Consider the following 24,650-nt stretch of genomic DNA (forward strand, 5'->3'; position numbering starts at 1 on the left):
AGGTTAAAGATCCCTGGGGTAAAATGCATGGTGTCTCAGTTTTTAACCTGATACTTTGAAGGCTCACGGGTCTTCAAACTCGCCCCTTTTCTGACTCATGGACTTCAACTCTCAGAATTCCTCAGCCAGGTATGCTGAGTTTGAAGACCCCTGCCTTAACTGCTACATTAAACTGGCTGTCAAATAACACTTTACCAATAGTTAACTCCTTGTCTCAAACTGGATTCTAATCCACCCCTTCATTTTAGAGAATGCGAAATCAGTCTACCTTTCAGCATACCGCAAAGTTGACAGTGTCTCCTCATAGCAGATGTCTGCTGGGCTAATTGCTGCAATCTAGAAATATGTAAATATATTAAATGCGAATACATTTTCATGGCACATATTTTATTTGTTATTGTTATGAATGTTACCTACAGAATAGAAACTGCTAACTGGCGGTGCCATGGCTACCCCTGGAGAAATGTTACCCAATCTGTATTTGTGAAAAAGACACAGGATTGAAATATTGGACCACTATGGAAACAGAAGCCAAAATCTTGAATAGCAAACTTTTTATGTGAATTTTTAAAAAAAGGCAAGCAAGCTTTCTAAGCAAACTTAATATTTTGTGACTTCAGCACTTTTCATTGTCCCCAAGCTCTAATTCAACCTTGGAACTGCAAGAACCCACATCACAGCAGTTAGCTTTTTTTATTTTTTGCTTTGAGCTTTGAAGTGAGGTAGACATTCATTTACAGTAGCTCATATGATTGGAAAGCAAACAAATGTACACTCGCTTTGCACTACTATCCTAATGCAAAGTGGCTAAAACTGGGGGGGCAAGGAGGAGCTTCAAAAGGAGCCCAGCGCTGTAAGCTAATAGAGAGCCTCTTCTAACAGAGTTTCTCCCCCCAAATGAGTACACACAGACACAATCAGGAGCTGCACTTGGTAGAAAATCTCCCTGGCTAAGAGAGCTTCATCCTCCACACGTGGAGAAGAGACAGGAAGCCAGCATGCCGACTGATTTTTCCATAGCTATCTGGGAGTAAGAATCACTGAACTAATGGGACTTCTCTAAAGTAAGCAGACATACATTTCATTGGAACAGCATTTCACTGTATTTGTAACCCAACACAAAAGTCTCGACTGATTTGTTTAGCAGTTCAGTATTTCAAGAATCATATGCACACCACAGCATAGAAAGAGTAAACTGGTTTAAAAGAGCCACCCCAGCCTAACCATAGATGGTGCCTAATTATGTGAGCATCGGAGGCATTGGAATCAATGGGAGTTACTACAGAGCAAAGAGTGCATTTGTTTATGCATTTTGATGATTGGCAATCAGTCTCCCAAGAAAGTCCTAAGAAGCCAGTGAAAAATTAAATAAGGTAGGATTGATTGGCTTGGGTTCCTTGTTGACTCCTCCAGGAGTTCTGGCATTTTATTCTGTTAAAGGTTTTAGGTTTTAGCCTTCGTTTTGTTTCCAGATGCGTGTGCTTATATTGCTACTTCCGAGAAAAGCATAAGAGAATCGTAGAAGGGGCAGTCCAAATAGAATGCTTTGCAGCTGTATATTGCTTCTTGTGTGGGACCATTGTGTATATTCGTTCTTGTGTGTTGCCACTATCTCGTACCATTATGCTTTCAAAGAACAAGCAGTTCCCTTTTTTCTTGCCTTTGTAAACTTGGGCATTAGATAATGGTGGTGGGGGAATTAATTTTACAAGTGGTGCCTTATTTTACAGGCAATTACTTTTAATCAGTAATCACTAAATTAATAAATGTCAGCTATTACATATTAATGCAAGTTTTTGACCTGGTTCTGCCTTGTGTGTGGCCTTTGGGCTGTGGATATCTAATTAATTCTAAACACATGCAAGCATACAGAGGTGCTTGTTGCAGTATATCAATCATATTGTGGAAAACAGGAGGAAGATATAGTGGATATGTTGTTTGTAAAAGTAATAAAGGTGGTATACAGAAAAATAATACTTTACTGTGATGGAAAAGTCAACTTTCAGTATTATTTCAGTAGGGGTTTGCAATTCTAGCTGATAGAAAGAAGCTGGGCAGTGTATAGAAATGTTTTATATATGAATATGTGCGTGTATATATGGAGATGGGAGAAACTGTAAATTGTAAATTCAGGGTCACCTTCCTTCTGGCTAGTTATACCCCATATTTTACATTTTCACGTCTGATATTATGTTTTAATGAGCTACTTTAGTGAGTGGAGTGTTGGAACAATAAAACAATATATAGAAGGCAGCTGAGTTTGAAAAACTAATAGTCAACCCTGGCTAGTACTACGGTAGCAGGAAATGGAATGGCTGGGAAGTAAAGCAACAAAATTCCCAAAGGCAGCAACTCAAGCCATTTCTACAGTGTTGCTAACTAAAACTGTGTGGATGCTGTCATGGAGTCAGCAGGAAACAAACATGGTTTGAGGTGGGAAGAAAGAAGATGTCCTCACTCCACACACACACACACACACACACACACACACATTTTCAACAACCACAGGACAGAGAATGTGGAATAACATATTACCATTATAGTTCTACTGTTTCCTCCCAATGCAGATTGCAAAAGTTTGGTAAGAACTGAATCTCTGTATGGGATGTGCAACACTTTCTTACCCATGGCAGCTTCAGCCAGAGCACTAAAAGGAAAATGGAAAAAAGCAATCAGTTTTTTGTAAAAAAAAATGCAATTGAAGACCAATCCTCAGCCTTTTTATTCAGAAGCATGTCTCACAGCATTCAAGGGGGCATAAGCCAGACCAAGTGTTTTTGTACAATACTCATTGACATTCACTGGGGATATGAGTAGTGAGGCATTATCTGATTGAAAAATATTGTACTCCAATTTAAGCTTATCCTTTAGAGCAGGGGTGTCCAACCTTGGCAATTTTAAGTCTTGTGGATGTCAACTCCCAGAATTCCCCAGCCAGCATGGAATTCTGGGAGTTGAAGTCTACAAGTCTTAAAGTTGCCAAGGTTGGATACCCTAACTTTAGAATTATTTTTTCAACAAATAGAAAAAGAAGCAGCAGTAGAAGGATTATGGATGGGAGAGGACAATGTCTGGACTCCCTCCACTCCTGGCCCTCCAGTGAAGCTAGGCGACAGAAACACCAAAAGCTAAATAGAATAGAATGTTTCTAAGGTGACTTCATATAAAGCAGCAGCGTCTTCATCACAAAGCAGGTAAGAGCAGATGGTGTACAGGAAAGCTTAACAAGCCTGGCTGTAAATAAATATTCAGATTAATAGTCTTAATAGTAAGTTTAAAAGATTGTTGTAATGTAACTAAAAAGAAATGAGGAAAAATGCAGTAGTATGTTCTTGAATTGTATTGGTGAAATAAGGATTGAAGTAACCCTAACCTGCTGGCTAAGGAGTGACATTTTTAAGACAACCTGAACTTTTAAAACATAGATTAGTATTTTTACATTAATATTATATTATTACATTATCAATTTAGAGGTAAAGTTATACTTATGTGTTGTAATGTTCAAGACATGGGGTTCATCCTCACATCTTTTAATCACAGGAAATATTAAACATTTTTAGAGGAGATAAACTGATGATGTCACTTTTAAGACCTCTCCAGCCCACCATGGATGCAACTTAAATGCATATTTATTCAAATTTAAAGTTTTTCCTCTTCTCCCAATACAACTCTGACTGATTGATGTGCAATGCCTTGTTGACAAAATTGGTGAGACACAATCAGGGACTGGGATATGCCCAATCCTTGTTGGCTGCTACTGACATGTCCCTTCACTCTGGTTGTAGCTACTCCCCTCCTTGGCTTGGGCTGCCAAAGAAGCCAGATGCCTGACTTTTGCATATTTGTTTGCCTGTATTATACCTGTCCTGTTCTTTGGAAGGAATTACACACGCTCCTCTTTTGAAGGGCACTAAATCTAGTTTTAAAACAAAGAAGTGATGTTTTGTTGACTTAAACTGAGATGTAGAAATGGGTTTTACCAGCATTTTGTTGCTGGTTTTGTCTCAAATGCAGGTTTTCTGCTGCTTCTGCCAAAAAAGGGTTTAATACAGTCAGTTTTTCTATTTGTTTTTAATAGCGTGCTATTTTGCCTATTCAATACATATACTCCAGAATAGCATTGTGTGTACTCTTTGAGTGTTGTTGGCTGTAGCCATTTACTGCCAACATTACTATTCCGTTGCAGCAATTATTGATTTGGGAAACATATGGAAGCTAGTGAGAAATTTGCAAAAATTCTGATACCTTTTTAGCCTGTGTGAAAGGTCACACCATGGTTTTAAGCAAGGAAATTCTACTGCCTCTTGCATCCCTCTGCTACCCTCTGTGATGTGTCACTTCTGTCAAATGCTTTTCTTGAAGATCTTTAATTCCATGTCTCCAAAATAATTTAGGGACGTATTGCACATACAGTGGCGGGATCTTGGAAGAAACCAGAAAAGAGCTTGCAGGAGAACTCCCCATGATTCAGCCTGCCCCCCCTCATCCCATGTATAAAAGAAGAATACAAGACATGTTTAAGCAAGCTTTTTTTTCCAGAACACAAGATCCGTAGCCTGAGTGATAGGTAAGTTGCACAGAGGAATGACGCTGCAAGTGACTTATCATTTAGGTAACTTAAAAAGTGGCTAAGGCTGTGCCAGCTGCAATCTGAGCCCATACTACCACAGGCTGATAGTGATTGTTGGTTGCTTTCCCCATCAGAAGGTGATTCTGGATTGGCAACAAAAAATGCAGCCAGGGGAATCCAATGATTGCAGCCCTCATGTTGTTTTGCCTTAAAACTGGACATCACCAGTCACCAGCACTGTGAGAGGGACAGAATGGCAAGGCAGCAGAGTTTGTGTCAGCATACTCTTTATTGGAAGAATTAGTATTAATGCACCAATAGGGCCAATTCATGGTTCAGTCTACTACATAGGTTTTGTACCTGATCACATTCCCCAAGGTGGCTAAACTCAGATTTACACGTGTTCCTTCTTTCAGTCTATCACCTTCTGATCCTGAGGACTTTTGCCTTTCACTCCCTGCCAAGTCCACTAGATTTATAATGGATTGTTTTGTGATTTCATCTTTCAGAAAAATCTGCAGGGAATAATATTGAGAGAAGAAGATCAATAGGCAGAGATCACCGGGTATTTCAGAAATGCCTTCTCTTATTGTTATTACTGCAAGAGATGTTGCTGGTGGCTTGTATTCAGTATATTCATCAAAATATACCACAGGCTGATATTACAGATGATTAAATATAAATGAAAATAAGAATTGTACACATCTACAACAAAAAGTAATGGCTGGGGTCATACAATAAGGTAAATGGGCTACGATGAAGGTTGGATAATTTGTGGTTCAACACGTTATGGGAACCCAGCCATTATTATGTGAACATAGTTATAGTATGTCATTAATTTGGATTTAGGGTTTAGAATTCAGCTTATGTGGTTCAACTCACCAGACCACCACTTGCAAATTTAACATAGACATACACAAACCCATACTGCAGGTCAAATTTCCATGGATTAAGAAAGCAGTCTTTGAAAATACATACATTTTTCATGGACTTTTAGAACAGATAAATATTTTCTCAAAATAGCTGCAATTATCTAGAATCGGAAACTCCCAAGTAACCTAGTAGATTCAGGTCTAATTTGTTGTGCATGTGTGCCATATTTGGCTGTTGTCTGCAACTGTGGCTTTCCTATACCTGTTTAAAATGAATGGTAATGACCATATGGGACCTGCTGCTGGTGGTATTCATGCTGGTTGAAGCTGTGGTCCTTATTTTGGTGCCTTGCTCCATGAGTCTCTCAATTTGAGCATAACTGTCACAAGGCACCAGTTTCAAACCATCCACATAGAAGCCTTGCTGCTGGTCTTCTCTAACTTTGAGTCCACCATACCTTTTGGTTTTAGACAGCAAATCTATTACCTGGAAGGGCAGATAATGTTTATTTTAAAAAGAGAAAAAGATAGGCTGCCATTTCAGTAGAGAACAGAATTCTTAAAATTTAAAAATGTATTTGTAAGAGAACAGAGTTGATTAAATGAAATTACAGAGAAATGTAAAACACATCTTATAAGGCCCATATATTTTCTTCAAGGGACACGGTGGCTCAGTGGGTTAGGACGCTGAGCTTGTCGATCAGAAGGTCGGCAGTTTGGCAGGTCGAATCCCGAGTGCCGTGTAACAGAGTGAGCGCCTGTTACTCGTCCCAGCTTCTGCCAACCTAGCAGTTCAAAAGCATGTAAAAATGCAAGTAGAAAAATAGGTGGGAAGGTAACAGCGTTCTGTGCGCCTTTGGCATCTAGTCATACTGGCCACATGACCACGGAGACGTCCTCGGACAAGTGCTGGCTCTTCGGCTTTGAAACGGAGATGAGCACCGGCCCTTAGAATTGGAAACGACTAGCACGCATGTGCGGGGGAAACCTTTACCTTATATTTTCTTCTATTGTGTGCACATGTCTGTGCAGCAATGTTCAAGTCATCATCCCCAACCTGGTATCTTTCAGAGACACTGGAATTCCAACCCTCTTTGATTCTCCCTATGGGAATTTTAAGGCAGCTTAAAGATATATAGATCTTAGCGTGAGGGTTTATGTTGTTTTAAACATGCAAAATTAATGACCAGTAGCAATGGTTCACTTGGTTTGGTTCATATATCAAAGAAAATTATTTTAATTACATATAAGGGACTCTAAAATAGTAGCAGTTGAAGAAAAAGTTGGAGCATTGTTCTTGATTGTGCAAAGGAAAGTATAAATTTCCCCAAAATATTTTTCCTAGTGATCATATGTTGAAGTGCATGAGCATATTCATATTCAGTAAGCTGTTAAGTAGCCAGTTTTAATTAGGCTTGCTACATTGAGTTGGAATTTTATGGGAGCTTCTTTCCTTCCTTTGTGTTCCCTGTTTCCTCTTCCCCAACTCCTTTTCACAATCTGTAGGCTTGAGTTAATTGGTTTTGCAAGGGAAGTTCTCATAAAACCTTCCTTGTATTGAAGATTGCCCATATACATAGCTATGCTAGTGTCTCAGGATTGGCAAAAAACTTACTCAGCTCTGTGTTGTTAAGGGTACCTTCCTTTTATTTTTCTACAGTCTGAAGGGAATTAACCCGAGAAGGCTGATGCTAAGACAGTCTAGCTGAGTAGAAGAGGGAGTGTCATGAGGTTCACTTTGAACTGGGAACAACCTATTGAGATTATCCTTTATTGAGGAATTCTGAAAGAAGGGGCTTGCTAGGGAATTTTTGAAATCATTTCCCCACTTTATAATGGCCACGTTAACTAACTCTTACGAAAAATATTTCCAAACAGCTGCAGAATTGCCTAGATTTTCAGAATATTTTTCCCCCCGTCAAAACTGTTGCATTGGCAAGTTAGCCATTAAGGAATGAGATGAGTTTCGAGATCAGTAACTTTGGTATAAGCATCAATCCTGTTTCAGAACTGTTATAAAGATCCTCTGCAGGAAACTCAGATTCTTAATGTCTACCAATGCTATTACCCATAAGAAGCTATTAAAATATACCACAAAAAGAAAAAGGGGAAAAGCTAAGTGTCATCTGAATATAATTACCTGTTCATTGTAAATTTCCAGCATACTAAATGTAATCTATAAAGGGAAAAATGGAAAAGATACCACAAGATAAATTATTAGTTCCATTTTTAAGTATTTAATTATAGTTAGAAATATGCAACTGTATATTCTATAGAAAAGGGACGCGGTGGCTCAGTGGGTTAGGATGCTGAGCTTGTCGATCAGAAGATCGGCAGTTTGGCGGGTCGAATCCCGAGTGCTACATAACAGAGTGTGCACCTGTTACTCGTCCCAGCTTCTGCCCACCTAGCAGTTTGAAAGTACGTAAAAAATGCAAGTAGAAAAATAGGGACCACTACGGTGGGAAGGTAACAGCATTCCGTACACCTTTGGCGTCTAGTCATGCCGGCCACATGACCACGGAGACGTCCTCGGACAAGCGCTGGCTCTTCGGCTTTGAAACGGAGATGAGCACCGGACCCTAGAGTCAGAAACAACTAGCATGCATGTGCGGGGGAACCTTTACCTTTACCTATATTCTATAGAGTTCTGCATTATTGTATACACTAGCTTACAGTTGTATTTTATTTGAGTTCCTTCTTTCTCCGAAAGTAGCTGTTTAAACTTAAGATTTAACACATTCCAGGGTATTATCTACACACACACACACACACACACACACACACACACGTCACCCAAAGGCTGTCACCACATAGATTTTAATTTTCTATTACGAATGTCTACCTGAAAAAAATACTTGTATAGCAAAGGGTGCAATCAAATTACCCATAATTTCCTCTTCAAATGACTCTTTTTCTTAGAAAGTCAGAAATGGATACTTTTTGATATAATAGAAAGTAATGGAGATGATCTGAAATATTTTTATATATACAATTTTCACAATAAAGAAACCTTGTTCTTTGTCCCTCAAAAATATTGTTATTTCTTACTATGTTTATATCTTATTCTGATTATGTGATCAATATTAGCAATTATATAGATTTTTTTCCTGTGATAATTTGTCCCCAACTGATTCCTTCAGGTCTTCCAGTAGGTGCAATTTCTTAATACCTTGTGATTTCACGTTGATTTATCATAAAAATAAATCAGTATTACATATTTTTGTAAACTGCTCATAAGTCAACTAAGCTGCAATGACTGAACTTTTGAACATACCTGATATTGTTTGTTTGTGTCTTGATTTTGAATTGTTTTAAACAGTTCTTCACATATGACTGGAATTATGCCTCTGTTTGCACCATGGCCTATCATTGAGTAGCTCTTCCCTGAGCCGGTCTGACCATAAGCCAGAAGAGTGGCATTGTAACCTTGCCAAGCATTGTCCAGAATTCCCTCACCAAGGTCATGAAAAATGTCTCTCTAGAATGATAGAACATTCAGCTTTATCAGATTTAATTAAACTGCACAAATAATAGTGTTAATTGGGTAACCACAACCAATGGTATAACTTGATCTGGTGATACCTACAAATGTGTGATCAGACATTCAAGAAAAATACATCCAGTTAAGGAAATTCTAGCATGCCCAAAGGTAACTTCTTGAGAGTGGAGATGTGGGCACCTCCCCCCCCCGTATTAGCTTTTAGGTCCCATGGGACTCTGGGTGGCTTTCCAAAAATTGCCTCCAGAGCCATCATTAAGATGCTGTCTCATCCCTTTAACTTTGATAGTATTGATAGCACTGGCTAAGGAAAAGATGAATGAAAACTGTATAACGAATTACAAAGTTCACATTACCCCTCACATATTTTTTTTCAGATAGCAGAGGAGAGAATAAGGGCAGCTGGTCTTGTTGTACCGAGGATCTCAATTATACTCAGACTTCCATATTAAAGTCGAAATTGCACAGCTATGCTCTAGGGAGTGAGGACTTTGAACATGTTAAACGTGACAGTCCAAGAAAAGAATGTTAACAAGACTTGAATTGGAAAACTCATATTAATTTTTATTCAGATTAGACTTCAATCTAATACCCACCTAATTGGCTGGCTTACCTCTTCTGTCAACCAAGGGGGAACTCATCTAGGAAATGAGGAATTTAAAGTTGGATCCTATACTTCCCTGTTTCTTAGTTTCTATAGCTGTTGGGAAAACTTAGCTTTAGGAAGCTGATAAGAAAATGGTAGAAACCGTGAAGAACCAAAATCCACCTGCCTCCACATCCCCAACCTGAAAAATATACTTAAACCAGTTTGAGAGTTGAATTAAATTTAAATTTTCCTCTCATGGCTAGAGAGGGAGGTTTTTTTTGATTAAATCATGAAATATAAAAATGATTGCAATCACTTGCCTTTGCACTGAAATTCTGCTGTGACTGGGTATGTGGACTGTCAGGCTTGCCCACTGGTTGGTCTATGCAGTCTATTTTTGTCATCACAACTGATGGTGGAACAAATATATTTTTTTCTCAATGGAAAATATTAGAAAGTACTTTTTACCTGCCCAGCGTATCTGCTGTTCAGTCCAGATGAAACAAGTTTGCCATCTTTGTCCTTTAAAAATCCACTGTGTGACCAGTATGCAAGGTCAAAAGTAAAGGACTTTACATGACTTGGATTTTTAGGATCATGTATGCTTGTTGTGCTTGAATTCATAGAAATCACACATCTGCTGCCTGCATCTTTCTCTCTCTGTTGAAGTTATAGTCAGTTTAAATCCATTAAAATTCAAATTGCTAACTTGATCTTTTTTCAGCTTAGACTATAGCACATATTTGCATTTTGCAAGAAGCTGATTATTTTTTTAAAAATATAATTTTTATTAAGAACTTTAAATGCAATATTAAAAACCAGTACAAATTAAGAGGTCCCTGGTTAAATGGGATGATGTCTTGGGGTTCCAAATCTTAAATGGAAGATTTCTATAGCTACATTATCTTCTGTTGCTTTTAGAATAAGAACTACAGCAGTAAAACATGCATTTAATGCTCTCCTCACGTATGGGAAGTCTCTAAACTTGAAATCCTTGCTAGTATCTATGGAACTTCTGAGTTTGCCAGCTGAACAGGTAGTCAAAACCCATTTTTTAAATGTCTCATTAAATACCATCCATTATTTTACTTTATTTATTTTAAAAAAATTGTTAGGAGTAAATGGGCAATTAAAACCAGATTATTGTATTCAGCCTCAAGTGCCTAACACATTCCCAAGGCAGAACACATTTGCAAATTTAACTGAATCACTTAGTATATCAAACACTGACAGATTCAGGCAAAAATGCCTGAAAAGCGATTGAAGCTAGGCCTAGTACCACCAGCAAGGGATAATCTAGTTAACTTGGTCATGACCAAGTTTTGCTTTGTCTCCCCATTTAACACATTAATTTCTGAGTGCTGATGCCATCATCAGACTAAAGTTTCTACTCAAATTGCCCATTTTTTGCATGTTCATCTCTTTTCTCTCCAACACAAATAACCCAATGACTTAAAAACAATAGAGTGCACAAAACAACTAACCTGGTTGAAAGGTCTGACACGTACTGCCACTTTCACACTGTCCGAGTTTGGCATCTTAAACTTCAAGAAATTAAAATATACCGCGCAAGCATCAATTATATGTAGGACACTGTTTAAATTTTTTTTAAAAGTGGTCTGGAGCACAATAACCAGGTTCTTTTATACCTAATACATTATTGATATATTCACTTGTCACCTGTATAAGGTAACTGATAAATTATTTCTAAGAGAAGCTTCATTAGATTAGATTAGGTTGACTGTTACTGTGTATTGGTCTCCAAATATACATCTGAATGTTTGGTAAACGTATGTAAAAAATTCTCTTTGAATTATTTATGTATTTTTCTCTTAAACTATAATTTAGATTCAGCCTCTTTCCATCTTTTTTGTTTTGCAATGATAGGTCAAATACTATGGAAGAATATTTCCAGACAAATTTTATTTTAGTAAAATTGTGGTAACATTTCCCTAGTAACCACAAAATCTATAAAACATGCATCATCTCAAAATATCAAATTTGAACTAAATTTAAGTAGATGAAATCCCTGAAATGCTGTCCCTTGTTGAATAGTTGTGACAATATAAATACCTTGAATGTTAAGAACCTTCTGTTGATGCATCAAGTTAAGGAAAAAAAACATTTGAGGTGAGATTTTGTTTTCTAAATCAAAGAGCAGCTTTCCCAAGTTAAAACAAATACAAAAAAATATTGCACAGCTTCAGTACAATTGTTTACATTCTGACTTCTTCAATTAAATACACGTTGAATAAAGAGAATAAGGTTTATTTATGGTGGATAACTCCTACTATTAATTCCCATGAGGTCAACTTATTTTTTAAAAATTCTAAAAGTGTGAAATTTTAATTTTAATTTTTTTTAATAAGACCAAACTTTTATTTTTTTTAAAAAAAGAATGCTGGCCTCTCATCAGAGAGGCTCCAACAGTGGAAAGTCGTAATTAAAATCCCCTTTGGGTCATTTGCATTCTTCATCCATATTATTCTCTTCCAAAATGTAGCGGACAATCATCATTAAGTATACAGTTTTATTTAACATTCCTAAAATATTTATTTACATATTATATAAATGTACGAAGTATATTATAAAATAGAAAACTGCATTGACTGAAGAAATCACACTCCATACGGAGTTACTTATTGAAGATTTTTAGTTCTCTGAAAATTTACAATAATTCATATAAATTATCTTCCAAATTAGATGAGTTTTTTCTTAATATTCCAACAAATGTGATGACTTTACAAACACTGGTTTACATCGCACATTTTTAAAAGCAGTTATAGCATCTTCTTCCGTACAACTGGCTTTGGGTAGCTAGACAGTCTCTTCTTCCTCCTCACAGTTTTTTGAACGGCCTTTTCTGTTTTGTCCACAGAATCTCCTTGCTTTCGTTTGGCTTCATCTGCAGGGGTGCCAAAGGGTGAAATGAACTTGATTTCCATTGCTGGGGGTGACCAACTACTGTCTTTCCCTAGGATTCTGTAAGAAAAGAGAGCATTTCTTTAGCTAATTTAACTAGATCTGAAAACACAGTAACAAATTAAGATCAGAATTCACACTGCAGTAAGTAAACATTAAATGTATCAATGTGACATCTTTCACGCGCACTAATTTCGAAATATATTTTTTTCATACATATACTATTTTTGAAGCAGGATGGGAAGAATATTGATCTATGGTATTAGTGAGGTCTCCTGAGAATAAAGTGAAAAGCCACGGAAACAAACCAATGGATTATTTAACAAACAATCCAGAATTCTCACTTGAGTCATAAATGATTGGGCTCAAATCGTTGGGCACCATTATACAAAGAGTCAGCTATCTTGAAAAAACTCTAACTATGGAAAAGATGGAAAGAAAGAAAGAGAAGGAGAGGACAATAAGCAGCAAGGATGAACTCAATTATAATGGTGAGGACTGTACCATTAAAACCACAGGTTAGGAATAGATTGTCACGAAGAAAATTTCTAGCAGCTAAAAAGGACTTGATGGGACATAATCAGTTTTTGAAAAGAGCTACTTTACAAAAGGAACATACTTGCTTGTTTTTGCTGCTTTTGACCTTGTAGCTCTGCTTCTTTTAACATTTTGCTTTTCTAAAGTCTCTACTGAAACAGCATGCTTTTCTTCTTTAACTGGTAATTCCTAAGGACAAATAATATTGAAAAGGCAGAACAGGAAGACATTATCTCTATCCCTCCAGCATTGATGTTTACTTTAAATTCAAAATAGGTAAATCCCATAAGCCTCCTAGTGATACAAGACCAACGAAATGAAAGATATTTTCCAACTATTTGTTGAAGATGACAATCTGTTAGCAAATTGAAAAATCATAAATAGTGCTTTGGAATTGTTGCCATATTGAAAGTGAAAGCGAATATTAGAGGGCTAGGAAGGAGACATCCAGTGAATGGCCTGCTATGGTAAAATGATACAATGAGTAAGTCAACAGAATTTAGTTATCAAGTTTGCCTACTGTATAAGAAATATAAGAACGTTTGAATGTATACAGAAGAAATGATCAAACTACTTACCAGATCTTCCACAATCCTTGAAATAGTGGACACCTGTTTTTTTCTGGATCTCAGAACAGGGGGTGAGAACACAAACTTAGAAGCCAAATCTGTGTCTACACCTTTAAGTTGAAGAGGTGTCACTGCTTTTTCACCTGAAAGGAGAAACCATAAGCTGATTTTGGAAATAAACATTTGAGGCACACAACTTCAGGTATAATCATGCAGCTTTATATATTTATATATATAAATTTATCTCTCTCTCTCTCTCTGTGTGTGTGTGTGTGTATATATATGTGTGTGTGTGTATGTATATAATTTTTTTTAGATTGCTAAAAAAGAATTAAAGGGAGACTGATATGCATTTCAAACTTAGTTTGAAATGCATATCAGTCTCCCTTTAATTCTTCGTTAGCAATCTAAAAAAAAATTACACAAATATGAGCTGTCACTGTTGTGACTACTGCCTGTCGATGGCCTTCGGTTAGGCTGAAACAGGAAATAAAGATTTGTCCCATGTTTGGGGCCTAGCAAGGTAATCTAAATAGTTAACAAGCATTTAACATATATATCTATATGTACACACACACACACACATATAAAAGCTGCACAACAATTTATCATGTGAACCAACTACAAGGGTCCATATTTAATTGATATTCCTAGCTATCCCAGGATCTGTTCAATGGAAGAGAAAATTTGTAAACCCTGGACACTGTAACACTTTATAGCTGACTATTGCATAGGTCTCATCTGAGCTGAAAACCAGAACTGATGGTATCCTATCAAGAGAAGTCTGGCAGCAAATTAAACCAAACTATATTTCCCAAGTAGGAAATTAATACATGGAAAAGTGATTATTTTCCCAACTATCACTGGTGCTTTGTAGGCGCTTAGAACTATTTTATATTTCAGAGAAATGTTGGGCTTCATGTTTTCTCAGTTTAACTTAGAAGCACTCTCCCTTCACCTAAATCGGTTTATAAACAGAGGTTTACTGCTCCATTCACCCAAAAAATGAGGCCTGCTCAATGGAAAAGACAACAAAACCCGAGACAAAAAATCAAGACAGTTCAATCTTTCCCTTTTTCTTAACACTGAATTTGGGGTATGTGGAGATTTTGGTTGGAAGACAGCCTTACATTAAACTAATTCTTCTCTTCCTATAGTCAATTTAGATGCCCCCCCCCGCCCCGCTCCAGAAGCATCACATCTGGAATTTGTTAATTGGGTGGCTCTATTGGGTCAATTTTTTTTCACCATTCCAGACCTAGTTTGAATCAGCACACTGCTTTGTTACGAGATGTTATGAGGCTGACAAGAAGAAATCAAGACAACACACTTGTGTTTGGTGGAATGATTCTTCATAGGTTTCTGCAATTTTTCTATTAGAATTCTGGATCTCTACCCATTAGTAAATATATCATTGAACACAAGCACATTTTTATTCACTGCATATGCTTAAGAAGCAAATATAGGTAGTTCTCAACTTATGACCACAATTGAGCCCAAAATGTATGTTGCAAAGTGAGAAATTGTTAAGTGAATTTTGCCCCATTTTCCAACTTTCCTTGCTACATTCATTGAGTGAATCATTGCAGTTGTTAAATTAGTAACACGGTTATGTGATTCTGGTTTCCCCCTTGACTTTGCCTATCAGAAAGGTGATCACATGATCCCGGGACACTGCAACTGTCACAAATGTTAAGTCAGCTGTCAAGCATCCGAATGTAAATCGCATGACCCTGGGGATGCTGCAAGTCGTAAGTGTGAAAAATGGTCATAGATCACTTTTTTTCAGTGCTGTTGTAACTTTGAGCGGTCTCTATGAACTGCTGTAAGTTGAGGACTACCTGTACAAGTTTCTGTGAATTTCTTTTCCCCCAAGTCCTTTTAATTACACCATAAATTACTTTCTTGCAGGGCTGTATTTGGAAAAGACACATCTATTGTCAGCAGAAAATATTTTTATGTGTATGCAACTGGTATCGTGCAGCACTCTTTCTAGGCTTGCAACCCTCATGCAGAACAGACAATCTGATTATACTATACAGAATTTTTCTGAAGGAAAATTTCAAGCTGCATTGGTTACCAGTTGTCTTCCGGGTAAGGTTCAAGGTCTTGGTTATGATCTTTAAGTCCTTACATGGCATGGGTCCGCGATACCTCGAGGACCACCTGCTGCCGGCGTCAACTCCCCTCCGCCCTGTGCGTGCCCACAGAGAGGGCCTCCTCAGGGTGCCTCCGGTCAAGGAATGTCGACTGGTGGCCCCCAGGGGGAGGGCCTTCTCTGTGGGTGCTCCGGCATTATGGAACCAACTGCCGGTTGAGCTCCGGATGGCATCGGACCTTCAATCCTTCCGCCGCGGGTTGAAGACCCATTTATTTGAATTAGCGGGTCTGGCCTGATAGGGGTATATGGGTTTTTATAGGTTTTTATTATTTTATCATTCTTGTATTTTAATTGGGCATTGGTTTAATTTTCTTTTAATTTTTGTACTGTTATTTATATATGCCCTGTGAACCGCCCTGAGTCCCTTAGGGAGAAGGGCGGTATAGAAATCTCAATAAAATAAATAAATAAATAAAGTACCTTTCGTTTTTTCTGTGAGCTTAGTAAGAGGAGGAGAAAAAAAGAAGGTTTCATTTATATCCAGGGAAAGTGACTGTTTTACTTCCTTTGGGGTTAAACTTGCCCTCTTAATGCTACTAGCGTGGGGTGTCAACGTTTCTTCTATTTCGCCAAGCCTAAGCCTGGCCACATCTGTAGACTCTGATTCCATTTCATTGTCAGTTGCTAGCAACAAATGTTCTCCCTCTCTACTTGCTTCTGAGACAGAAGGCAATGCAGTCTTCTTTCTCGTTCTAGTTATCCTAGGCCCCCTCGTTTCAGACTTCTTTTCTGATGCTACTGCCTCACTTGGCCGGGTAACACATTCTTTTAGGTTAGACTTTTCTGTGTCTGTTTTCTCTACACTTCGAGATGTCACTCTTGAGGATCTTCTCTTTGGAGTTTCCATTATAGAAGTTTCTAGAGAAGGTAAACACCCTAAGGTTGTAGACAGATGTACAGCCCTACTCCTAGTATTTCGCCTACGGACTGAAGATGTAGCATCTGGAGGAGACAACAGAGACAAGTCCAGTTGTGATTCTGCCGAAACATTCAAAGAATTCTTTCTTGGTCTACCTCTTTTACGACGCACGGGTGGTGGTTCAGTAACACCACTCTCTCGATCCGAAACTGGTTCTGATGTGCCTATTCTTTGTATTTTCCCCTGTTCCGATAGCTGTGATTCGTTTGGTTGCGTGTCATGTTTAAAAATGGTTTCTGACAGACCGGTCTTTTTGCTTCTACTCTTTCGAACTGGAGTAGGTAATGGTAGCTTCTCAGGTGTGGTTTCTGCCTGAGTCACTACTTTCAATACGTCATGCTTTTTTTTCTTTCCTCTTTTTGGCGATACGGACAGCTGCTTTCCTTGAGGTTCAATCTCCTGATCCGAAATTACATTTTCTGCAAGTTGCAAGGCGATAGCTTTTAGTTTTGTTGCACTTTTAGGAGTGACTGTCATTTGTATTGTATGATCAATAATAAACTGACTACTATTTTGATTTCCTACTACACTTCTTGTAATTCTAGGAGTCCTCTGGCGAGCAGAAGGAAGATCACTATAACGTTTCGACACACTTTTCTTTGGTTTTCTAATTCCACTCCTTGTAACAGTTGCCAGAAATGTCGGTGAAACAGGATGAACATTTGCTGAGATTTCTAACTCATTCTTCGTTTCTTTCACATCTCTGATGGGAAAATCAGGAATTTGGAAAATCTGTTGTTCTTGAGGTCCTTCAGAATTACGTGGTAGCTTTTCAGAAATGTCTGAAATCTTCTTTGCTCGCCTAGCACTTCTCCTTAGAGTAGGGGTTGCCAATATTGTTGCTTTATTTTTCTTTGTTAGTGATTGATCATTGCACGAGATATTTAGACTTTGGTTTGCCTGATCTGTTGAACTTATACCAGGCGTCAAATTTTCAGTTCTATTTAATTCTACATCATTATTTGTTTCATGAACATTTTGAATAGGACCCTGGGATAAATTTAATACTTTCTTGCTTATGCTTTCATGAAAAGATTGTTCTAATATCTCAGCTGAAAATTCTTTACTTCTTGTGTCTTTGATTACATCCAACAGATTTTCAGCAATAGCCATTTGAATTGGTTCAGGTACATAAGGTAGTACTTCGGCAGTATTCTGTGGTATCTCATTACTAGTTACTGTGGACACAGAATTTGTAGTTAGCTCTTGGTTGTTGCTTCTATCCCCTGATTCTGGGCTCACTGGTTTCAGAGGAGAAGCATGCAAACTAGTAGAATCTTCCACCTCTTCGTCATCAACTTCTAATATTAAAGAAAAATTGTTCTGACACAGCAGTTCATCTCTTTCAGTAAATGAAGTTTCATCAGCATCTTTTTCAAGTAAATTACATTCAATCTGTTCTGCTTTGTCACAGTGATACTGAAAATTGAGACTGCTTGAGGAACAGAGTTCATCGTATGGGATTTCTTCTGTTATAGCTTCTGAAACGTGTATCTCATGTTTTCCGTCTCCCGTCAGCTAAAATATAAAGCACATACATTGAATTCCATTACACACTATTTTTCAAGAAATATAATAGCTATGAATAACTGTTCTTCAAAATTTTAGATTTTCTGAAGTTACATCTCACTGGCTAATTCAGCAATCCATGCATTGGTTTGCAAAGTAACCTCAGCAAAAATGTTCAAAAGGAAATTGCAGAAACTGGCTTTGCAAACCTATAACTATTGCTTCCTATTTACAATGATCAGGAACGTGTTTTTTAATCATTGTATGCACACATACCATGGTTTTTTTTTCTTTCCTAGTATTTTTTCCTACAGGTTCAGATTTTTTTTTATCAACTAGATGTTGATCCATTTTATTGCAACAGGAACTAACTGACTGGCTTGTCACCTGAGCCTGATGTCATAGATCGAGTGAGTGACTGGCCCAAAGTCACCCAGCTGGCTTTCATGCGTAAGACGGAATTCACAATCTCCTGGTTTCCAGCCTAATGCCTTAACTACAAGGCTCTCACCCATGGCTACTGTAGTATAGAAATGTTATTGCATTCTTTTTTTATTGCCACTATAAAACAGAAATAGATTATACAATTGGTTCAATTGTTTATACATGAAAATCTTTTTGGGACCCATATTGGTAACATAGAATTAAATGTGATGCCAGTTTTCTAATCATGTATAAAAAGAAGTTAACTTACATCCACTTTTTGATTTTCAGAATCAATGTTAGCCGATGTTTTTTCTTGCAGGATTACTAGATGTTCCTCTTGGATTGTTTTTTCCAATTCACCTTCACCTATTGCTTCTCTTTCTTCCACCTCATTTTTGGAATGGATACTGGCAATGTCTTCACTATCAGGAATACTGATGACAGCTGAAAGAGTGATTTTCTGACATTATTTGATTTTATTGTTTCTGAATGAAATCTTTGCTGCTAAATATTATTAGATCCTTTAATATTTTTCATCTTTCCTTTACAGAAATGTAATAATCATATTCGTTCTTGCCCTTTATACATCATAAATGCTAATATTAAACTATTTCTCCTCAAGAGATAAGCAGAATGAACATTTATTGTGCAAGTATTTATCTAATAGCAAGTATCTGTTCCACCCTGTAGTCACATCTTTTTCAAAAATGAACATTAGCCCTCTTTTAAATCTGTGCATCAAGATTACAATGACCTACAGGCTTTGTTGTCTATTTTTTGTCTGTTCATACAAGTTCGACCATCTGCACACATACAGCAAAGCTTTGGGTATTTTTAACCAGCTTCTTTCAAGGTGCAGGACCAGGCTCTAGGTGGAACATAGATGCAATAACTTGCTATAATGCATCTGGATAATTTAAAATGCAGATTAATACGGTTGGCTTTTGAGTGGTTTTTCCATGAAAAAAAATGGAAGAAAATATTTTCAGTCAGTAGTTTATACTTGCAAAGTCTCACCTTTAAATGTTCATGTTAAAAAAAATATCTAAGGCCTACTAATATAATTTCAAGTTTATAAAGTTATAGCTTCAATTTTAATTTGAATAATTAGTACTGAATTCTAACGAACTGATTTTGAAAAGAATTACGGAGTGAAGAAGCAGTTCAGTGAATAATGAAATTAAACAAAATCCTTACTAAACTTGCAGCAATTATCACAATCACAACTGGAACTGGAACCTCAGTTGTTCAGCAAACAGCGATTGTTGTTTTGCTCAATAATCACAATCCCAGCACTCTCAGTTGCAACTGTTAAGAGATCTCCTGGGTCATAAGGCAGACAGATCAAAAGAGCTGCCTGCCAAAGGACTTCAGCATAGTGCAGCTCCTTCAGCCAGCCCAGAAAAATGAAAGGCAGCAGAGAAGATTGTAGATGCAGTCACATGATTGTGGGATGGTTGGCAAACAGTTGAAAGTGCGAACAAGTTGCCAAGCACCCAGAATGCAATCACATGATCGCAAGGAGGTGGTGCGATGTTTCACAATGGCCGGAAGTGCTTCACCAGACCATAAAGCACCCTTTCCAAACCTATCATAATTTCAGACTATGGTTAAATGACTGGTTGTAATTTTTGGACTATCTGTATAACTAATTTCTTCACTCAAATATAATCTACATCAAGATTCTCAAGTGCAAATCATTGAAAGGGCTAACTGACCAAAATACTTAATTAGCTCAAGTACTGCAAAAGGGATGCGGTGGCTCAGTGGGTTAGGACAGTGAGTTTGTCGATCAGAAGGTTGGCAGTTTGGTGGGTCGAATCCCGAGTGCCGCGTAACAGAGTGAGCGCCTGTTACTCGTCCCAGCTTCTACCCACCTAGCAGTTCGAAAGCACGTAAAAAATGCAAGTAGAAAAATAGGGACCACTACGGTGGGAAGGTAACAGTGTTCCGTACGCCTTTGGCGTCTAGTCATGCCGGCCACATGACCACGGAGACGTCCTCGGACAAGTGCTGGCTCTTTGGCTTTGAAACAGAGATGAGCACCGGCCCCTAGAGTCGGAAACGACTAGCACGCATGTGCAGGGGAACCTTTACCTTTACTGCAAAACTAAAACCTTTTCACAGTGTATAAAATCACTAGATTTCATTTTTGACTCCGTAAAGATCCAAAATCTCTTGTGAGTAAAAAATAAAGAAATAAGAGTATCACGGTATGCAATTCAGTATAAGTATATTACCTTTTTCACCATTTCATTTTACCATTTAGGCCATGGTGAGAACTACAAAGTTGATGGCTGGGGTGCTACTGATACCGGCACTGAGTATGCTGTGGATTGCTCTTGCAGAGAAAGTGGCCAGGAACAACAAAACTATGCGTTCTGTGGAAGAAATTCCAGGATCCTCATTGTAAGAGGGATGCACTAAACGTCTAAAGCCACCTAGATTGAAGACCTCACAACTGCCTCCTATGTGGGGTCTCCCTACAGCCTAAGGTGCCCTAGGAGGAGAAGGGAGCAAGATCGTAATAGCCAGGCCTATTAATACAGCCCTCAACCTTGGCTGTGAGTGCCTTAAAACTGCTACTTGATCCCAAGCATGCAACATCGGCAAGCTGCACAATCACTCTCCTGCTACGTGTGTGAGGTGCCATCTTTTTTTCTGGGATGTTGATAAACTCTCCTTTCAGCTTCCTTCTGGTGCTCATCAATCCTGTCTAGTTTTTTATTATTATTATTTGCCTCTTATTTTTATATGCAGTAAAATAGACAAGCAACACTGCTACTTTCTGCTAGCTTACTCTTCTTAAAATCTTGTGCCACAAAAAATGTTTTGAAAGGCTGCATTTGGCCCCTGATCTAAATTATGCAACAGCACCGTAGAATCTGAGCAGCATCAACACAGAAATTAATCATAGAAACAATTAAAATACTTCTTTATCTGTTTGCATTAATAATTAAAATAATAAAATACTAAAAAAGCTAATTTAAAAAGGCTATTGTCAAGATATAAATGTTCAGGTTAAAAGATTTTAGACATGAAAGCCAATGCCCAGAATGCCAATCTTGAAAATACAGTAATACGCTTCCAGCATTTTATATTTTTTGAAAAAAAGATGTGAAAAGAAAACTTCATGTTGCTTGTTCCGTTTGTTTGATATTCAAAATACCTACATTCTCCATCTACTCCTTCCACCCTCTGAACTTGGCTGTTTGTTTCAGCAAGGAATCTGTTGTCTTCCAACAATGGTAGCATACTGGATTCTGGAGTATTAGTTGCACTATATAAAAACAAATACAGATACATGCATATGGAGGGGCATTTTTTTTAAAGGTTCTTAAGATAAAACTTTTAAAAAAAACCTTTTTGTTGCATACTATTTTGGAATCATGCACAACAATTTTATACTGCAAGGGGTACTGTAGACAAAAACACCAGCCTGGTCCTGTTGCACAGAAATTGTAAACCCATTACTATTATGAAAAAGTTATGCCTAATTGATGTAATTGTTGCAACTCTGCACATTCACTTAAAAGTTTGGGTATTAATAATGGAAAGAAGCCAGATAAGGGAAAGAAGCCATTGATTGCACCAATGCAATCTTCTTGTGGTGTGCCATAGAACTTCATCTGGAATCCTTTTTGAATTTCCCGCTGTAGTCAAACATCCTGGAATTCTCCGCTGGTTTCTCATCCATATGCTAACTGGGGCTAAATCTGGTAAGCTTCTGAAATCAGAGTTCAGCTACATGCTGCCACCTGCTGAGGCATTATTCAATAGCAAGTAAGCCCCAGTCAATAATTTAAGAACATAGGCTGGGGGCAAGTACAAAATGAGTCGTTCTTTGCAAGAGGAAGTTTTCTCCTGTCTGGTTAGCAATAGACCACTGATAACAGCAAACATGTTTAATTAATCAAGTCAAATTTTATGCCAATAGTCTGAGAGCTTCACAGATTAAACCTCTTGAACTGAATAAGTCAACTGTCAAGTTGTGCAGAACTTTCAACATGAGCACAATCTTATTCTGTGATTGTGCACAGGATAGCAGACTAGTTGGTATATTCTATATGAATGTAAGCACTCTTTTAGAGTACCGTAATCCTACAGTGAGCAATCACTACAATCGTCTAACTGGTGAGTATCTGAAGATCTATGGAAAACCACAATCAGATCTGGCTCCATGAATGATTGCAGATGGGTGCAATAGAGGCGAGTGCACAAATTACTTCTTCCCACTGAGCTAACAGGAAACGTAATGATATCAGGGAACTCAAGGAACAGTCCCAGATATGGATCTGCTCCTTCAAGGGAAAAGCAAGCTGACTCCTGGAGTTTGGCTATCTACTAGAAAATGGCATTCCATTCTATCTGGATAAATCATACTCATGAAAGCTAAGAAAGTGGGCACCTATACATGCAATTTAAATTTTAAAGCAAACTACCTCATCTAAAATTTTAAAATTATACATGACATATTTACCATTCATTAGAAGGCAAAAAGGAGACTATGATGTCTTCGTCAACCTTCAAATGATCCTTTGAAAATATTTCATCCTCGGGAATTGAGCCACAATTTTTGTCATCTTTTTCATCGGATTCTATGGACAAGAAAAGTTAAAAATACTGTATCCTCAATAATGATTTTTCCCCCAAATGCTAATTCATCTTTTTTTTAAAAAAAATGGAATAAATCTACCTCCCATTTTCCAAGCCACAGACGCTCACATAATACTGGTGGAACCTAATGTTCCTACTCAAGTTGCAATAAAAATGAATAGAAGTCAAAACGTTTATCTTGGCTTAGTTGACAGACCCCGTCTTGAACTGCTACTGACCCAAAATCTCAGGAACATGTAATGCATCAAGACTGAATTGGCTCTAAAAAAACTGAGGCCCAAAGAGGTAACCAATGGTGCTGAATGTATAGTTCATCTGGGCTATTTACTATACTCACTGTTTTCTAGTCCAACACTCCACATTCATCTGAGCAAGCATAAAATTCGTGTAGATTAAAGCTGCAATTGCTTTTTCAGAGCTGTACTGAGGATTACATCCCAAGTAATGGGGGGGCACGACAAATTACTTTAAATGTAAAGATGATCAGAATTCATATATTCATTTTCATTAAATGAATAGGTTAAAATAATATTTTTTTAAAAAATTTGGTTTTAGTCTCACCTTGAGGCAAACTTTGAGGAAAGCAGGAACAATATACGCATCTGTCACTACTTTTTTCTTCTTCGGCGTTTCAATGGTTTATTGTGGGTGTAAACCCAGAAATTTGTAAACTATGGATTATAATTTAGCATTATGTATGACCTACTGTTCAATGAAATATGGCTGTATTTTTAACACAATATGTGAGTTCAACCAGCCTGGAGCAAGTTCTGTGTGGGCCAAGTATTTTACTGAGGAGAGTTTAATCTCTTCCACACAGAAGTGATCTCTCCTTGCTATGATGTGCAGATAATGTAATGAGTAATGCTGTATCAAATTATTTGGAGAAATTTTCCCCCAAAGAGGGTAACATGTTCATGTCCATCAACATAGGTGATCTACTACCATGGAACACTGAAATGGCTGCTGTTACTTGATTTTATTAATAACTTTTATTTTAACAAGTGTTAAGAAAAGGCTCTTAGTTTCTCTGCACATTTCCAGGAGAAATATTTTTATTTATAGTTCAAGATAACAGAAGAGTTGTATAGTGCATTTCAGGTGTTTTGAGAAAAGGTGAGGAAAATCAAACCAGAGGTCCTCTGCCATTTCTGAAAATTCTTTTCCTTAACCCTCAAGTCATCTACTATTGTGGTTCATAGTATTTTAAACAAGTTGCTTTAAATCAAAGTACTAAATAGCTATGCAATGGTGGGATACAACACATTCTCTGACTTTCATATATCTTCTACAAATTCTTAGGAGCCTTTCCAGCATTCCCGAGTACCAAGAGTGTAAGGACCATCAGCTTACTATTTACTATTTTCTTCCCCTCTAAAGGTTCAAATCGCAGATAACAGAAACAAATGTAAGACAATACATCTTCTGTTTGGAACACCAGTTTACCAGTATTCAAA

General features: G+C 37.5%; 2 protein-coding genes across 3 annotated transcripts in view; both read right to left on the reverse strand.

Annotated features, from left to right (window-relative positions):
* LOC310631987 (kinesin-like protein KIF28) overlaps nucleotides 1–10,157 on the reverse strand; it is a gene marked incomplete at its 5' end in the record, with an annotated part of 30,720 nt that extends 20,563 nt beyond the window's left edge. Inside the window, 7 exons of the mRNA XM_083348806.1 lie at nucleotides 269–336; nucleotides 2,536–2,647; nucleotides 4,931–5,085; nucleotides 5,705–5,929; nucleotides 7,583–7,618; nucleotides 8,720–8,923; nucleotides 10,002–10,157. Of these exons, the coding sequence (XP_083204932.1) occupies nucleotides 269–336; nucleotides 2,536–2,647; nucleotides 4,931–5,085; nucleotides 5,705–5,929; nucleotides 7,583–7,618; nucleotides 8,720–8,923; nucleotides 10,002–10,157 (956 nt within the window). The remainder of the gene's footprint in view (nucleotides 1–268; nucleotides 337–2,535; nucleotides 2,648–4,930; nucleotides 5,086–5,704; nucleotides 5,930–7,582; nucleotides 7,619–8,719; nucleotides 8,924–10,001) is intronic.
* A 1,279-nt stretch (nucleotides 10,158–11,436) lies between these two features.
* The window catches only part of AHCTF1 (AT-hook containing transcription factor 1), a 52,868-nt gene continuing 39,654 nt past the window's right edge, over nucleotides 11,437–24,650 (reverse strand). For both annotated transcript variants that reach the window (XM_083367348.1, XM_083367349.1), the window contains 7 exons: nucleotides 23,057–23,174; nucleotides 21,750–21,856; nucleotides 18,845–19,020; nucleotides 16,143–18,159; nucleotides 13,571–13,704; nucleotides 13,075–13,181; nucleotides 11,437–12,515 (listed from right to left, as the gene is read on the reverse strand). In XM_083367348.1, coding sequence (XP_083223474.1) covers nucleotides 12,314–12,515; nucleotides 13,075–13,181; nucleotides 13,571–13,704; nucleotides 16,143–18,159; nucleotides 18,845–19,020; nucleotides 21,750–21,856; nucleotides 23,057–23,174 — 2,861 coding nt within the window. In that variant the 3' untranslated portion in view covers nucleotides 11,437–12,313. The remainder of the gene's footprint in view (nucleotides 12,516–13,074; nucleotides 13,182–13,570; nucleotides 13,705–16,142; nucleotides 18,160–18,844; nucleotides 19,021–21,749; nucleotides 21,857–23,056; nucleotides 23,175–24,650) is intronic.

Source organism: Vipera ursinii (assembly GCF_947247035.1).
Source record: "Vipera ursinii genome assembly, chromosome: 1".
In the NCBI taxonomy this organism is placed as follows: Eukaryota; Metazoa; Chordata; class Lepidosauria; order Squamata; family Viperidae; genus Vipera; species Vipera ursinii.